This window comes from Kogia breviceps, chromosome 3, assembly GCF_026419965.1.
Source record: "Kogia breviceps isolate mKogBre1 chromosome 3, mKogBre1 haplotype 1, whole genome shotgun sequence".
Lineage (NCBI taxonomy): Eukaryota > Metazoa > Chordata > Mammalia > Artiodactyla > Physeteridae > Kogia > Kogia breviceps.
This window is the reverse complement of record NC_081312.1, coordinates 156,841,915-156,861,068: the sequence shown is the minus strand read 5'-3', so window position 1 is coordinate 156,861,068 and position 19,154 is coordinate 156,841,915. Positions and strand designations below refer to the sequence as shown.

Below are 19,154 nucleotides of genomic sequence, written 5' to 3'. Positions count from 1 at the left end.
TTCTATTCATTTTGTATATTCCTCTAGGACCTGTTGTGGTGTCCTCGTACTTGACAGATAACTATACAAATTCACTGCCCTTTCCATGTTTACTGATTTAAAAAAAAATTCATCTATCTATGCATCCACTAGATCAGGCACCAGATTTTCCACAAAACTTCTTGTTCATACATCTAGCACTAGCACCCCAAATACTGGCCCATAAGGAAATTGTGAACATGAGCTGTTCCAGAAGAGCAAAAATCCTGAGGTAAAAACTCCTTAACCTTAAACAGTTTGCTCTAAAAAATTCTCTATAACATCCTTAGGAATCACTTTGTCCCAGATATGTAGCCACGCACAGCTGTCAGGTGTCCTCTGTGCATCCATTTTTACACACACACACACACACACACACACACTCACACACAGAGTACTCAATTACCCCATTTTAGAACAGGAATAATTTATTTCTATGAATATGATTTTAATAATATTCCATAAGTACTGAGTAATCCAAGTTTTCTCCAAATCAGGAAAAAAACCAAAGTAATTAGCAAATATTTTATGTGTGTGTATATATATATATACACACACATATAATTTTTAAAAATCTCTTTCTGTGATTAGATTTAACTTTTAAGTGATGGAAGCAGTGAAGAACTCAATGCCAAAGCACATTTTGATAAGGCTTTTTCAGGGCAATTAATTTAGTTTCTTGAGAATATAAGTCACACTTGCTCCAATTCCACAAGGACTCCACCACAGTCTTTAGGATGGAGAAAAATCACTGGTTTTCCATGTGCTCCTATTTTGGCCTCTTCACTTAGAATACGAATCTTCTTTTCTTTCAAATCCATCACAGCTGCATTTATATTATCCACCTTGAGAAAATGAAATAAATAAGAACACATTTGAGATCATAAAAATACCAAATTATAATATCGTAAGGTTTGGAAGAACCTGCGAGCTCTCTGCCTTTGGGCAGAACCATTCTTAAACCATTCACAAAAATAAACTTAATACTTCTAGAGAAGGAAAAGAAGTTGCTAAATTTTCCTAGGTGAGCAACCACAATGCTTAAGAATTTTCACCATTAGTAAACATTTCTCCTTACAACCTAAATAATGTATGCTACACTTCATAGCATGTTCATCTAGCAGTACTATCAATGATACTGCATAAATTGTTTTTCCTAAGAGCCTTGGGTTCTTCATTTATAAGAGGGACATGAGGCCTGCCATATAAATGGCCATGAGATTAAAATAACAGATAAGAAGCTTTGAGTACAGTTTATAGAAGGTACTCAGCAAATATGAGTGCTTCCCTGATCTCCAAACCTCTCACCTGACAAACTGTCTGGTTATTACTTTTGAGATTAGAACTTCATATACATGAAAATCACTATTAAACTGTCACCACAATGTTTTTCTCCATTCTAAAAAAATCCAAACATTTATAATTTTGCAAGTCTCTTCTAAAACATTTCTATTTTCTTCATACTTATGAGCAGTCTAGGAAAGGAGCAAATGTGTTTCTAAATACCTGATGGAAGAGTAATTCTCCTCTGTCTTGGAAAATCATCTTCCTAGACTTGGAACCCAGTAAGTGGATAGAAAGGGATAGTAAGAATCCCTGCATTCCTAGACAGTCATACATCACCCTGGAGTTTAATGATCTAATAGTATTACAAACAATAATTTAAAAAAATCCAGAGAGAATAACACCCACGTACCCAAATATAGATTTAACAAATGTTCATATTTATACAATCTTACTTTCAAAGAGCCCAGGATTACATACTGGATTCTAAAACTGGTCAAACCACTGATAAGGATATTAAATGTTACTATAAATAAACTGTAATTTCTTCAGAGTACATTCTACTTGTACATTCCTGACAATGTTTCTTTTTAAACCTGATAGCTATTTCAAAGTCATGCCCAGACTATAACCATGGTCATTTCATGCTATTTTGAAATAGCTGGTCTAGTCTCATCTTTCTCAGAACAGTAGGATTTCTGATAGCTTCCCTTTTTGTATCTGCATATAATGAATTTCATTCTACTGAATTTGACTTCTTTTTCCATTTTCCCAAAGTTAGTCTAAATTCAGTCTTTCCATTTAAAGATAATTTAAAAATTATACAGTACATGAAAATTTAAACATACAGGTAGAGCTAAGTACCCCTTGACTACCACTAATAATACTTCTTGCTCCAGAGGTAACTACTGTCCTCAGTTTGATGTATGCTCTTCCAAATCTTAAAATATATTTATAATCCTTACATATATATGAAGTAGTAAAGAATCTGGTTTTGCCTACGAGGGATCTGGCCTTGACTTCGGGGAGATAATTTTTGTAACCTTGATAGGAGTGTCTCTGTTTAGGGTAGAAGCTGACCAATCTGGATCTTAAAGTAGAGCTGGCCATCATAGTCTTAGGGTAAGGGCTGGCCATGCCAGAAACCATGTGATTTAAGGTAGGAGCTATGGGTCACATGACATCAGCAGATCTGGAGACTGAGTTGAACCATGTGGGCAATCAATCAATCGACCATGCCTAAGTAGTAAAGCCCCAAGAAAAACTCAACATTTCAGTTTGTGTGAGCTTCCCTGGTTGGCAATACTCAATGCATACTGTCACACATCAATGCCAGAATGAATGGTCACGTGTCCTGAGGAAAATGGAAGCTTTGCATTTAGAGCCCTCCCAGACGCTGCCCTCTGTGTTTCTTCCTTTGGCTGTTTTGGTCTGTATCATTTCTCTGTAATAAACCATAAGAATGAGTGTAATAGCTTTCAGGGAGCTCTGTGAGCATTTCTAGGGCGTTATTGAGCATGAGGGTGGTTTTGGAAAACCCTAAATTTGCAGATGATATCGAGTAAGGGTAGTCTTCTGGAGAACCATGTGTCCTCTAAACTTGATAGCTGGCTCTGAACTTTGCAGTCTGACTAACATGTATATCAATTAAAGTTTATATATATACATACACACACATTGTGTGTGTGCGCATGTGTATACAGGAGTACATGATGCTTTCTGTATGCATTATTTGTATTTGCTTTTTTATGTAATATATCTTAGCAATTTTTTCATGTCAGTACATATAGGTCAACAACTTTTAACCTACTACATAGTGTCCTAACTAATTACTTTATAGGAATATGAAAGGTGACCTAATCATTCCCCTACTAATAAACATTTAGGTTATAAGAAGGGAAATCTGGACTCTTCTTAATGGTTAGACAATAACTTGTCCTTCCCTAGTGCTGCCTATTGAACAAAAGAGTTTGGTGACAGTTCATGGACAAGATTACACTGGCATTTGAAGGCATATGCACATAGCATGGACTGGTGAAGACAGATAAAAATATGTTAAAGCAGGGCTTCCCTGGTGGCGCAGTGGTTGAGAATCCGCCTGCCGATGCAGGAGACACGGGTTCGTGCCCTGGTCCGGGAAGATCCCACATGCCGCGGAGCAACTAAGCCCGTGAGCCATGGCCGCTGGGCCTGTGCGTCCGGAGCCTGTGCTCCACAACGGGAGAGGCCACAACAGTGAGAGGCCCGCATACCACAAAAAAAAAAAAAAAAAAAAAAATATGTTAAAGCAATATTAAAAGATACAGAAGACAGATTCAGATATTCTAGCAAAACTGAGCTAAAGAAAGAGAGACCAGATGGAGTGACAACAGCAATATTTGAATAGATAACTGATAATTTTCCATAATTGAAGAAAGACTTGAGTCCTCAAATTAAAAGTGCACCTGAGGGCTTCCCTGGTGGCACAGTGGTTGAGAGTCTGCCTGCCGATGCAGGGGACATGGGTTCGTGCCCTGGTCCAGGAAGATCCCACATGCTGTGGAGTGGCTGGGCCCGTGAGCCATGGCCACTGAGCCTACGTGTCTGGAGCCTGTGCTCCGCAACGGGAGAGGCCACAACAGTGAGAGGCCCGCATACCGCAAAAAAAAAAAAAAAAAAAAAAAAAAAAAAAAGGGCACCTGAGAATAAAGCAAGATAAATAAAGATAAAACAATACCTATACATATAATAGAGAAACTAAATAACATCAGTGATACAGAGAATATCTTAAGAGCTCTCAGGGAAAAACAACAACTCACTACAATTGAACTGAACAAATTCTTACTAGTAGGAACAGAGACCAGAAGATACTGGAGTAATGTCAAAGTACTGAGGTAAAATTACGTCAATCTAGAATTTTAAACTAGCTAAGTTATCATTCAAGACCCCTGCTTACACACACACACACACACACACACACAAAACTAAATGACAACAAAAAGGCACAAAGGAGATATACCAACCAGCAGCAATGCGTGCCCATTATTGGGATTTTAATTCAAACACACTATAAAAAGTTATAGAGTAACAAATTTGAATACCTACTAGGTATTTCATCATATTAGAGGATTACCATTAATTTTGTTTTAGGTGCCATTATGATTATGTATAAATACATTAAAAAATGCAATAAACACATACACACAACTAAAATATTTATGGATGAAATTACGTAAGGTCTAGAAATGTCTTCACATTAACATAAGAAAAGGGAAGTGTGATAATGTGATGGAGGGAGTATATATGGAATAAGATTATCCATGAATTGATAACTGTTGAAATTGGGTTTAGGTACATGAGAGTTCATTATATTACTGTCATTTTCTGTGTTTGAAGTTTTCTGTAAGTTAAAAGAATTAAGGCTAACTACTAAACAAATAGAACTAGAATTTGTAATCTCTAAAACAGCAGAGGAAGAAAGAATTTTTAACAAAAGTTTCTCAATTCAATAGAAGGCAAAAAAGAATTAAGGCTAACTACTAAACAAATAGAACTAGAATTTGTAATCTCTAAAACAGCAGAGGAAGAAAGAATTTTTAACAAAAGTTTCTCAATTCAATAGAAGGCAAAAAGAGGAGAAAAGAAATGAAAACCAAAAAAGGTTTAAAAGTTCAAGTACATTAGTAGTTATTATAAATGCAGACAGGTTAAATTTATGAATTATAAAATGAGATTATACGAATATAAAAATTTTAAAATATATTTGTTGATTGAGAGAGATATACAACCAAAAATATATATACAACCAAAAATATATATATAACCAAAAAATATATACAACCAAAAAAATTTAGCTATATGCTCCTTTTTAGAATATAAGCGTCTTCTAGGAATAGACCTAAAGAAAACCACACGCACAAGAAAAGAGTAAAGGGATGGATAAAAGATATACCAGGTAAATATTAACCACAAGAAAGTTGTTATAGCAATACTAATATCAGATAAAACAGAACTTAAAATGAAACATACTAACATAAGTAAAAACAGATACAACCTAAAAACAATCGACCAAGATGATAAAACAATCTTGAATCTTCATGTACCTAACAGTATTGCCTTGGGAAAAAAAAAAAAATTAAACATGCATTCCTCTCAGTATCTGACACATCAAGCAGATAAAAGATTATTAAGGATAAAGACAAGTTGTAATAGTTCTTTGAATATTGTGGATATAAGTCCTTTATCAGATACATGATTTGCAAATATTCTCCCCCATTCTATGAGTTGTCATTACACAAAAGTTTTTAATTTTGATGAAGCCGAACTTATCAACCTTCTTGTTTATCATGAGCTTTTGGTGTCATATGTAAGAAACCATTGCCTAATCCAAGGTCATGAAAATGTACATCTATGTTTTTTTCTATGAGTTTTATAGTTTTAGCTCTTACATTTAGGTCTTTGATCCATTTTTGGTTAATTTTTATATGGTATTATACAACTTTGGGGGATTTTTTTGAAACGCTGTCTTAACCCAGTTTTGAGGCCATGGTAGAGGCTGGTCAGTTCTCATTCTGGAGCAAGTCACCTCTAATCCTCTGTGGGAAGTGCAGGGCACACATGAAAACGTGAAGCAGTGGGCAATCCTGAGAGGACCGGGACTTTTTTGTTTAGCTACTCATCCCGGCACCTAATGCAGTGAAGGTCACAGTGACTCTGAAAATGCAACGACCAGGAACATAACAGACAAAGACAGCAACCAAACAGGACAGAAGGGACCTTATCCAGGGGCAGAGTCCTGGAGGACCCCCGCTGTGCTGAGTAGTAAGCCTTCCGTTGCTGAATTGTGTGTGTGTGTGGCGGGGGGAGATGTCTGAGGAGTCTCAGAGAAGGGTCCTTCTGGAAGGAGGATGTTACTCAGAAGGTTTAGAGCAGCAGCTATTTACCGACCAGCATAGAAGCACTTAAATATTTTTACAACAGCACTAATTTGTTGAATAAGTAAATATTTTCAGTGGCCTTTAAGGTTTTCACTGTGACATACCTTGCTGTCTAAGTTATTTAGCGAAAGCAGGGCTAGTTCTATTCGATACCAGAAACTTCTCCTCAGGGAGAGGCCTGAGAAAGGTCAGAAGCACACATGCGCATGAGCACAGCTGTGCCAGACAATTGAGGCTGCTCAGCAAGAAAAAGATGGAACAAGATGACCTCCAAACTTCCTCTAGGGAAAGCCAAACACACATGTATTTATCACCTTCCTTCTTTCAAGTACCCCTCTCTTGAGTCTCCTTCTATTCACAAAGGCTGGACAGGTTGCCTCCTCTTGCAGAGGGAATGCTCCTGGTTCCCACTTCTGGCTATTTGAAAATAAAATCGTTCTAGAGCTTCTAGAAGTTTCACACACATTCCTTCTATTTAGAACACATCACTACATGGATGGCTGTAGCACTTGTAAGATGCGGACATAGCTTCTCGGCTTCTCCTCTCCCCCTGCATCTGGTCAGCCTCGAGGACTTGTTTATGACCAACAGACAGCGGAAGTGCTGCTGTGGGACTTCCGAGGCCAGGAAGGAAATGCCACGCAGTCCCACCTGGCCTTCTCAGACATTCACTCTGGCCGGTAAGGAGTCAGCAAGTCCACTGCCTGGTAAGAAGTCCAACTGTCCTGAGAAGTGCCATCAGCTTGTGGAGCTGCAGGGATCACAACATGTGCTCTGCTGGGAGGCCCAGCTGCACACCCAGTGCCCAGCCAGCAGCAGCCGCCAGCACGCGAATGGGACACCCGGCCCGGCGGAGCCTCACTTCCATGTTTGACCGCAGTCACAGGACAGACCCCAAGCAAGAACTGCCCAGCAGAGCCCTCCCCCAAACTCCCAACCCACAAAATCCCCAGCAAGATACAATAGTTGTCATCACACCCTGAAGTGTAGGGATGATGTATTATGTGGCCACAGAAACTGGAATGACCAAAGAAATATTTTCCGACGAGTTCTATCACCTTTGTACTCAGTGGAAGACAATTTCAGACCTAAGTTGTATTAGCAGGAGAGACTAGGTTACACTATGGTAAAATAATTAACTCTGAAATCTCTGTAGATTCATTCAACAAAAATGTTTTTCCTGTTCAAGGATCCGCGAGGAATTCTGCTCTCTCTGGTGAGTTAGGGAACCAAGCCCCTGCGTATGGTAACAACTTCATTTCACAGGTTTCCACAGCAGGTGACAATGATTCTCAAATGACTCCACCTTAAAGCATATCTTCATTCAGAAAAAAGTGTCAAGCTATCCCTGCAATACCACTTTTAAAAATTACCTACTAGCATAAACTGGTGGCCTCCAGTACCCACTTTCCATTTCCTCCTTTTAATTATACCAGGCCCCAGGTTTTAGCAGGGCATGTAAGTGCCTGACTAGGCTACACGTTGAGGTCGAGTGTGCCATGTGACCAAACCAACGACAGGAACAGGAGTGATATGTTTGGTTCCTAGATCACCCCCTGAAGATACCTGCCCTGTATTCTCTCTCTGCCTTTGGTGAGGCCTGGAGCTACCCTGTACGTCATATGTTACTGACAGCAGAGCTGTGCCATCAGCCTGGGACAGCTCATGTTAGACTGAGAATAGAGAAATAAAATCTACCCAGTCAAGACATTTTATTTTTTACAGAGAGCAGAGACTAATAATGGGGTGTGTGGCATACTAATGCAGCAGCTAACTAACCACTCTTCACAACTTCTCCTATCACCTACCTGCATTTTATACTGACAAACATTTTCATTTGCCCCCTTTAATCTGGACTTTTGAATTCACTTTTACATTACTCAACTTCCACTATTTTTTACTTAACTGAACTTCTAACTCACAGTGGCTCCCTTTGAAGGCCTGGGTTCTCTGATGTAGAACACAGACAGTAGAGTGTGGGAGAGAGATGAGTGGGTTCAAGGGCTGACGATCCTGCTTCTCATCCTGGGGAGTCTTAGACAAGCCCTCAAGTCCACTGAAATAAAGACTTGCAGCCAAAATTAACCTCCTAATAAAGGGAGAAAGGCTAAATATTAGGCCTTGTTTAGCTCCTTTGTCTACTATCTTATGGCTTCCCCACCTGAAATTTTAAACTCAGCTAATCCAATGAATGCAATCTGGCGCCACGGCTAACAGTGCAGATCCTGGAATCAGAACAAACCTGGGTTTGAACCCCACCTTTGCCATGTCCTACATATGTGACTGCAGGCAAGTTAACTATTCTAACTATTCGCCTGTCAAATGGGGTTCATATAGCCCTCAAGGGTAGCTACGAGAATTAAATGAGGCACATCTAGCACTTCGTATCCTGCCAGAGGACACAATGCTCGTAGTTATGATAACCCGATGCCTTTCTATGTGCTTTCCTTCTGCCTAGAATACCTTCCTCCCCTTGTCCACCTGGGGATTCCTTCACATTCATTGTAACTCATGCCCTGCGATACCTTACCACCTCCTCGGCCTGCCAGGAGCAATCAATCTTTCCTTCATTGCACAACTAAGAAGACACATTAATTCTGCTTATCCCAGTGCACTGTAAGCAGCTGTCCCTCCTGACCACGGGCACGGCCATGCCTTTCTTACTGACTGCTGAATCCAAGCCCTCAGTGGAGTACACTCGGTAGGTTCTCAAATATATTTGCAATGTAAACTGAATAAATCCTTGGGTTCATGCTGGAACCAAACCCCCCTCTCTCCTGGACTGGGAATGAGGCCTAACTATGAATTATGTCATTCCTTCTATCAAGAGACTTGTCCTACCAAAATAATGTAAATTGAAGCATAATTGGTAATGCTGATATTCCAAAAGCAGTTATCTGAACATGAACATCTACAGATAAAGGCTCTCTAATGAGAATGTTCTTGTCTAACACTTCATGTATTTTTTCAGGAATTGTTAGCAGATGCAACTGAGAAGATCTGAGAAATCACAGGCAGTAATTGAAAATGTATTGCCTTTGTAATAAGGAACAAGTTATTAGAATTTTAAAGATAGAAAATAATTATAATACTTAGCATGTATATGGAAATTCTTACTTTATAAAGTCTTGTCACTTGTTTCTTCTAATTGCCTTGTGACAGAGAAAGCAGTGTGTTCCTATTGCATGGAAGGTCGTACGTGGTCAATAAATACTACAGCAAAGACGCAAATCTGTTTTGGCCAACTTCAGTGGCCTTTGTATAGTTGAACCCAGACTTCAATAAAACATATTTTCATTATTATTTGCAGTTTTCTAGAGGGAAAGAGAATATATATATAGCTCCATCCTTGAAGGGAACCAATTTTACCATTTCCCTGAAAGAACTTAATGGAAGTTTCTGATGACAGCGGCAATATGTAACCTTCAAAAGTAAAAGACATTTTAAAAGAGAAATTTACAATACCAAGGATTAAAATAATTAAAATACCTCGATGCAGATGTGATGCATTCCTCCAGCCTTGTTTTTCTGCAGAAAACCTGCAATTGGACTGTCACTTCCCAGTGGATGAAGCAGCTCCATCTTGGTATTTCCCAGGTTGACAAAAACAACGGATACTCCATGCTCAGGAAGAGGGACCGTCTCACCTACCTGGGCCCCGAGAACGTTCTTATAAAATGCCTTGGCCTTTTCCAAGTCTGGCACTGCTACTGCGACATGATTGAGTCGACCGAGGTTCCATACAGGACCAGCCACTTGATGTAAGGACAGGGACATCGAAAAAGTTCTTACTGTTCGAACTGGAGTTTGAAGTCTGGAAAAAAGCCCTGAAAAAGGGAGCAGGCATTGAGATCCTTCTTCTGAGAATTGATGCCCTTCTAAAATTAATGTTTGAAAAAACGAAATACAATCATATATGTAAAAATTATTTACATACCTTTTCTTTTTAATTAGTGAAATTAAATCAGAGTACATAAATGAAAAAAACTTATGTCAGAATTACTCACTCTGCTCTGAAACAACTGTCTGGAATTAAAAAGGTAATTCTGAGCTTTCTAAATTCAGGACAAAGGATGACATTTTTCATAATAATTTATATTTACCAATAACACTTAAAGGATAGCTGCATATCATTAAGGATTATTTGCTATTCTCTGCATTTTATAAAGGGTAAGTTTGAATGTGATAGTGAAACAACATACATTTAATGATGAGAGCAAGCAATTTTCTTCTCTACCTACAACCAATTTTTTGTCTTAGGTTCTGCAGTAAGTTCATTGAAGTTAGAACTATAAATACCTTTTAATGTGTACTTTATTTGGATGATTACCAACTAGGGAAAATATCTCATTATTAGGAGAAAAACAAGCAAAGATCAAGAGGGTACTTAAACTTACGAGAGTTTCCTCTGAGCGATTTTTAAAAATTGTTCTTGTAAGTTTGAAGGATTAGAAGCAGAACTGCTTCTAATGTGAAGAAACCTTTCATTTGGAAACTGAAGCAGCCTGCAATGTGTTCTCCCCATGTACTACTATTTCTTCAGTCCCCCAAATACTGGACTTTAAGAGCCAGATTCTCCCCAGAATGAAAATTATATACATGTATGAGGTATAATACAAAATATAATAAATTAAATATAAAGATTAAATATAATCCTGCAAAACTACATCACATAATAAAAAAGTATGAAACAGCAAATTGAAGAATACATATTTTAAACAAAGGGTTATTAGCTCTTAATGAAATAACACTTTAAATAGTACCTGGTATTACAGAGCTTAAGCTAACATAAAATTAATTCCCCTTTACTAAAATTTTTGATAACAGGGAAATTAAAGTGGCACTATTTGATCTGATTTAAGACCATATACCTTGTTGAGAAGGCAGTCTCCTCAACCGCAGGAGGATGGGCCTAGGGCCTGGAATGCTTCCTCACCAAGAGATAAAGAGCCCACAACCAGAGTGGCTCTTATCACTTTGTGGGGACTCTCCCTCTTTCAGAATCAATAAATGCTCCTTTGTCTCTGCTTAAAGCATGACTGTCACAAGGCCAACTCCATTGTCACACCTGTCCTCCACAGGGAGGGGACAGGGTTCCTTGCACTTTGGCAAAGGGGAGCATGTACACGCAATTTGTCCTGCTCTGGCCACTGGGAGAGGCCCGCTGGCCGGGGTGGGGGGGACTGACACCCAATACTGAGGTCATCCAGCTCTGTCTCTTCTCTATGCACTGTCCCACCAGGTCTTGTGTTCTCCTTGGTGACTCCGGTTCTTCAGACTCATTGTGTCATCATGAAATTCAAGTGTACTCGAAACCAGTACACACATACATAAATGTACCATTGAAATCAAATTTTATAAAAATACTTAATCCTTACTAGATGTGATGTGCTCTAATATTTTCTGTTCTATTGTATTTTATTTTAGCTTTTTAAAAAATACTGGTACTACCCACTAAATATCTACATTGCTGGTTTGTTGTGAAAATTAGATATTTGATGTAAAAAATATAACACTACAGTGCAAGACATTTGTAACAGGTGTATGGTAAATTCAGCCATTCTTATTGTTAATGACACACAGTGGCTGTTTGCTGCTTGAGTGGCATGCAGGGTACTGTGGAGACCAAGAAACCATCTGAAGGGCATGGTGGCAGTGAATTTTAAAAATGCTAACAACCAACAAAACCATCAGTCAGACTGCTCTTCCTTTCCTTCCTTGCATCTCTACTATGTGTGCAATTTGCAATGAAAGTTCAATATAGAACGTATCTGTATTTAAAAAAAAATGGAGACACAGTCAACAGGCTGTAGAGTAACAAATACGCTAGTGTTGTTTGCTCTGTGAAACTTTAAGAGTATGTCAAACAGTGAGTCTGGGTATTTCTGAATTCTCCTTACCAGTGATAACTTTACAAGAGATGGGGCAGCGGGGGGTTATCTGGCAGGCACTCTATTGCCAGCAACGGAACACATGGCAATGTCAAGGAGTAAATGACAATACGTCCAAGTGAAGGTGAAGATTTATATCCTATCCAGTTTGCTTTAGGGACATTCCAAAAACTCTGGCACTGAAAAGGAAGCCCAAGCAACTCATGCTATTAGAAGCCTCACTACAGTCTATCTTTCTCCGTAACTTCCTTATCATTTGGAAATGAGAGGGAACAGTTTACAAGAATGACTGATACTTTTTCCTTTTAACAGAACACAAAATCTTCTTTGTATGTTAGGAAAATAGAAAGACAATGACATCTTTATATAATGTAAAAATCAAGATTTTATGGCCATATTTTAGTTGATCTTACTTCTAGAAGTGTAAACTAGTTTGTGAAAGGAAACATCACTTTATTGGTTTTATTTGGTCCCTAAATCATATATTCTAGGAACAGGACAAAAATAAATATGGTGATACTGGTGAGAATTCAATAATTCCACTTCTTTAAAATGAAGGGTAGGGGACTTCCCTGGTGGCACAGTGGTTAAGAATCCGCCTGCCAATTCAGGTGACACGGGTTTGAGCCTTGGTCTGGGAAGACCCCACAAGCCGTGGAGCAACTAAGCCCGTGCACCACAGCTACTGAGCCTGTGCTCTAGAGCCCGCGAGCCACAACTGCTGAAGCCCGCAGGCCTAAAGCCCATGCTCCACAACAAGAGAAGCCACTGTGATGAGAAGCCTGCGCACTGCAACGAAGAGTAGCCTCCCCCCACACAGCAACTAGAGAAAGCCTGTGTGCACCAATGAAGACCCAACGCAGCCAAAAATAATTATAAAGTGAAGGGTAAAGGATATAAAAATGGCCAAAAAGCACATACGATATTCAACATCATTGGCCATTAGGGAAAAGCAAATCAAAACAACAATTAGGTATTACCTTACACCCACAAAAAAAAAGTGTTAATGAGGAGTCTATGAGTAAAATGTGAAATCCTACAGACCAAGCAAATTGGGATAAGAAACAGAATAAAGGGGTTACAGTGATATAGATCCTTATAGATACTTTAAAAATTGTGTTGCATAAGAATTTGTTGTGAACTGAACTTTAAAAATTAGTTTCTCCTTTGACTTTTGCCGACTTTTAAAAGATATTTTTATTTCAGATTGCACCCCAACTACAGAAATCCACAGCTTCTTAGTTTTAGGTTTCTCTCAGAAAGTACAATAGAACTACATTACTTTGAACTCCATAATGTGTAATTCATGACTATTCCAAAAAGGACTACGTCCCATAAATAAACTACAATGTATACATATGTGTGAATAAAGGTATGAGATACTTACAAATAGGAGTGTTAAAAAAAACAAACAGGACTGTAAAGATGAACAACCGACTTTCACTCACATCAGGAATCTGATGTACAAGAAATGGATATGTTACCAAATCTGGTATGTAGATTAACTCTAATTTCAACTTTCTTTCAATATTGTTTCTTGCTAAATACTTTTAGTGCCTTGACTTAAAAATAACATTGCATTCCTTTCCATTCAGATTGTTTTTATTTCAGACCAGGCTTTCTTGACATCGACTCCAAATAAGAAAAGGTTTAGCTGCAAGGGTCTATACTCAAACACATTAAGGGTACTTACTGTTTAAAGAAATTATATGTTAAATTTGTACATAAAGTATCATAGAATGTGAATAATCATTTGTAATAAGGTTTTCTTAACAGAAATATTGAGATATTATATTGAGATATAATTTATATAAAGTTTACCCATCTGAAGTGTCCAGTTCTGTTTTTTGTATATTTGCAAAGTTGTACAGACTTCACATAATCTAATTTTAGAACTTGTAATAAGTGTTTTTTTAAATGAATTTATTTATTTATTTATCGCTGCGTGGAGTCTTCCTTGCTGCGCGTGGGCTTTCTCTAGTTGCAGCGGGCTGGGGGTGTGCGGGCTTCTCATTGCGCTGGTTTCTCTTGTTGTGGAGCACGGGCTGTAGGCGCACGGGCTTCAGTAGCTGTGGCTCATGGACTCTAGAGTGCAGGCTCAGTAGTTGTGCCGCACGGGCTTAGCTGCTCCGTGGCATGTGGGATCTTCCCGGACCAGGGCTCAAACCTGTGACCCCTGCGTCAGCAGGCGGATTCTTAACCACTGCGCCACCACGGAGGTCCCTGTAATAAGTTTTTAAGTTTGAATTTTTGCACATCTGGCTTGAGGAGACAGACAGACTTAGAAAGTCGTTCATCACAAGTGCCTTCAAGTTAGTTTGGTAAGAAATCCATTCATTTTCAGCATTCAACCAGAGGCACCATACACATTTTTTTTTTTTTTTTTTTTTTTCTGCGGTATGCGGGCCTCTCACTGTTGTGGCCTCTCCCGTTGTGGAGCACAGGCTCCGGACGCGCAGGCCCAGCGGCCATGGCTCACGGGCTCAGTTGCTCCGCGGCATGTGGGATCTTCCCGGACCAGGGCACGAACCCGTGTCTCCTGCATCGGCAGGCGGATTCTCAACCACTGTGCCACCAGGGAAGCCCCACCATACACATATTTTCATCCTGTTTAAAACTATTATTAGGAATAACTTTTTACTCACTGCAGTTAGTAAATAGACAACAGTTCTGTTATCCCACTTTGATATGACTCCATCATAAATCTATCCTCACAGTCATGTAACTTGGCCACTCTTGTCTTTAACAGGTTCAGTTTCCATTTTCAAAACTAACTTTTTTCACAAAGCCAATCCTTTGCAAGCCAAATTGGAACAAATTGTGTGTGTTTAACCTGATTTGTTTTTCTGAGCTTCTCCGGTTTTTCTGCTAGTTTCATGTTCCTTAAAAGTGGGGTCATAACATAAAATTACCATTTGCCCCAGCAACCCACCTCTGGATATATACCCAAAAGAACTGACAGCAGGAGTTTGAAAAGGTATTTATATACCCATTTCCTAAGTGTATATTCACAAAAGCCAAAAGGTGGAAATAACCCGTATCCATCAACAGGTGAAAAGATAACTAAAATGTGGTCTACACATACAATGGAATATTAGCCAACCTTAAAAAGGAATGAAGTTCTGACACATAACACAACATGGGTGAACCTTGAAAACATTAAGCTAAGGGGAAACAAGCCAGTCACAAAAGGATACACATTGTATATAAATTGTATACACATTCCACCTATAACAGGCACCTAGGGTAGTCACACTCAGAGAGAGAAAGTAGAATAGTGGTTACCAGGGGCTAGGGTTTGGGATAATGGGAGAGTTATTGTTGAATGGGTAGAGAGAGGTTCAACTTGGAATGATGAAAAAGTTCTGGAGATGATGATGGTTGCACAATATGAAGGTACTTAATGCCACTGACCTGTATACCTAAATATGGTTAAAATTGTATATTTTTAGTTAGGTATATTCAACCACAGTGAAATAAAAAGTGGAGTCATCCGAGGTTCAAGCCTCTAAAATAGGATAGATCAAAGCCAGCCTTTGGAATACACTATTTTCATTTTGCTTTTCCTTTATGCAAAAATGTGCATATAAGTTACAAAAGAAACATGCATCTTTATTAGTATTCAGTTCTTGCAATAAATATATGACTTGGAAGTTATAGTCCCTTCCCCTTAATTTCCCAACAACTACTGAATAAAAGTATTTCTAAAAGTACATATAGGGCTTCCCTGGCGCAGTGGTTGAGAGTCCGCCTGCCAATGCAGGGGACACAGGTTTGTGCCCTGGTCCGGGAAGATCCCACATGCTGCGGAGCGGGTAGGCCCGTGAGCCATGGCAGCTGGGCCTGCACGTCCGGAGCCTGTGCTCCGCAACGGGAGAGGCCACAACAGTGAGAGGCCCGCGTACCGCAAAAAATACAAAAACAAAAACAGAAAACAAAAGACCCACATATAAAAATGCCTCTTTTCTAATATTCAAATTATTATTTATACGTTCACCTTCAGGTTTTGTGTGTAAGTATCATATAAGAGGTAACACGCTTTATGGTTAAGAATGCGGGCTCTTGTGCTAGACTGCTCTGGTTCAAATCTTGATGCTACCATTGGTGTGTACCTTGGGCTAGTTACTTACCCTCTCTGTGCCTTTGTTTCTCATATAGGAAGATAATACCTACCTCATAATATTGTCATGAGACTAAAACGAATATTACATACAAAAGGTTTAGAAAAGTGCCTGGCACAAAGTACATTATAAATTCCAAGGATTATCATTACTGTCACTTTTAGAAAGGTTACATCAATAACTTGCTTATAACGGGAATAAAACACAGACCTATTAGAGCATGGACTTGAGGATATGGGGAGGGGGAAGGGTAAGCTGTGATGATGTGAAAGAGTGGCAGGGACATATACACACTACCAAATGTAAGTTAGATAGCTGGTGGGAACCTGCCACATAGCACAGGGAGTTCACCTCTGTGCTTTGTGACCACCTAGAGGGGTGGGATAGGGAGGGTGGGAGGGTGACGCAAGAGGGAAGAGATATGGGAACATATGTATATGTATAACTGATTCACTTTGTTGTAAAGGAGAAACTAACACACTATTGTAAAACAGTTATACTCAAATAAAGATGTTAAAAAAAATAACTTGCTTATAAATGTAAGCATCTCTGACTTCTAATGCATTTTGTTTTTAAAGGAAAAAGTTGACTGTGCACCTACCCTATACACAGTACTGCACTTACATTCAAATTCTTATTTAATAACTAAAGATTGTTTGTATTTGGAGAATGTTTTGGCACACATAGTGCTCCTGTAGTCACTGTTTCATTTCATCAATCCACAACTTACTACTTTTTATGACAAGGAGATTACTCTTCTTTCACTCTTGAAAATCTACTTGTGTGGGCTCTGATTTTAGAACATTGTTGACAGTATTTCAGTATTTCGTGACTACTGACATCCTCATGGAATAATGCTACTGGAAGCTATTATAAGCATAGTATTCTTTTCACTTTTTGATACAGGAATACTGATTTACAATTTTTCCAAGTTGAAATCAGTTGCTTTAGTAACCCTCTAATTCGCCCACACTGCTCCTGACTGCTGTTTCATCTTGGGAACTTTTTAATATCTTATAGAACCTATTACCCCCAATGCAGATATGGCCCAGTCTCTAGGCATCCTCCATACTGCTGGGATCTTTCATCGGTGTAGGACAGATCCCATGGCATAACATCTCGCTGATCTGACCTCTCCCAATAAAGATGCACAGGTTTACTTTGTCATTACTTTTACGCAACAATGTTACCACACAATCTTGCCTACGCAAACTGTGATCACAAATTCTGAAACAGGAGTTTATCATGGGGTGGCCCAGCTCTGCCTATTAGTCTCAATGGCCATAAATTAGAGAGAACGGTAATAGTTCAGTGAGTACTTCAGATTTTTCCCACTTAGAGAAAAAAAAATAGACCTGATTAATTTCCTTGCAGGACACACTGAGTGGCAAAGCTGGGCCTTAAGCCTAGGTCTGTCTGACAACAAAGTTGATGTTGTGCAACCGTGATATTTAATTTTCTCATCCCTCTGACATTCTTTACCATTCTTTGGTTCTCAGTTTTTAATACCTTCTGTGTATGTTCTATAAGCAATGTCTATTTTCTAAGAGACAGCTTTCTAAGAGATGAGATGACTGTTTTATGAGTTCTTTTGAAAAGGGCTATTGCAACGGTATGTGAGCTCAGATGCTGCCTTGTATTTTACCAAGAAGAAGAAAGACGGGCCGGCAGGGCATGTTATTATCAAACCTTGAGTATCACCTACTAATTAGAGATTAATTTTTAGTAAGTTGTGCTCAGCCTATTGTTACATTTTTTCCTGTATACATATCACCTCTTTAAACGGATCCACAGCTGAGACAGCTACAACTATTATGGCACATTTTGCGTGGTTCTCATCACTTAGCCCCGGTGACTTGCAATGATAGATGCATAAGACATTTTGTGCCTGGTAAGAAAGAATGCAGAGATCAATAAATAAAGAACTTGTTCAGTTTGAGACGGGACTTCGAAGGACGAATTGAACTGTCAGTTTGAATAGGTGGAACATACAGCACTTTCTAGGAGAGAAACCTAACATTATTGAAAGTTCAAACCCCTTAAACACTTTCTTAAGGTGCTCAGCTGAAGGATTTGTCACGAACGTTCAGGAGTAACTCTGAGACGTCACCACTCGGCACTTCTTTCCTAACAGGGCATTTCAGATTAAGGGAAATAGTTGCCCCCCTGATGAAGGATGAAGAAAAGAAAGAGAAAGAGGAGAAAGTAGATGGACTGGGGTGACAGAAAACTTGAGGCTTCTTTTTTTAACGGTGGGGTGTAGAGAATTCAAGGAACCTTCCAACCAGTCTACTGCTTTCTTCCCTGATTTTATACAAAATAAGGAATATCTTAGGGTATGTAGGAAAAAACGCTCCTTCCGTATTCTTTACACAACTGATCTTCCAGCGTTCTCAGCAGGATGCTGGCCGAGCCCAGAGTTCACCCTGCGTTTTCACAGGACTTGTCCTTCCTCTGGTTTCTCCCCCGTCTCTCACGGGGCGCGCGGTAAACACAACCTCACTGTCCCTCTGCCATTTACCCCATTCGCTTCTGGTCCAGCCTTGCTGCCCCTTAGCCGGGTGCCCTCGCCTCCGGGGCCACTCAGAGAAGTGGTGACTGTGACACGTACACACACAAGTAAAACCCCACGCTAACCCAGTCGTCCCTTGAAGGCTGACTCTCTCTGTCTAAAGGTGCTGACAGCGGCCAAGGAACGCACCTCGAGGGCAGAGCGCAGCAGACCCAGGAGCGCTGGCCACGGCGCGGCCTCCTCGGGCCCTGGCGTCCCGTCCCGCACACACCCCCTTCGGACAGCCCCGAGCCCGGAGTATTCACCTACGGCGCTCGCGGTCGCCGCCTTCAGCACACGCGCCATCTTGGGAAGCGTTAGCTAATTCACGACGTACACATGCGTCGGAAGGGCGAAGGCGCGGCGGGGGGCG

The 19,154-nt window shown here is 39.7% G+C and overlaps 1 protein-coding gene across 1 annotated transcript; it reads right to left on the bottom strand.

The window, feature by feature from the left end:
- Positions 1 to 425: 425 nt before the first annotated feature.
- Positions 426 to 19,143, bottom strand: MCEE (methylmalonyl-CoA epimerase). Its single transcript, XM_059057058.2, has 3 exons — positions 19,048 to 19,143; positions 9,708 to 10,045; positions 426 to 863 (listed from the first exon to the last, which is right to left on the bottom strand). The coding sequence occupies exons 1-3, from the start codon at positions 19,085 to 19,087 to the stop codon at positions 711 to 713; spliced, it is 531 nt and encodes a 176-aa protein (XP_058913041.1). The 5' UTR covers positions 19,088 to 19,143; the 3' UTR covers positions 426 to 710.
- Between the last annotated feature and the right edge of the window lie 11 nt (positions 19,144 to 19,154).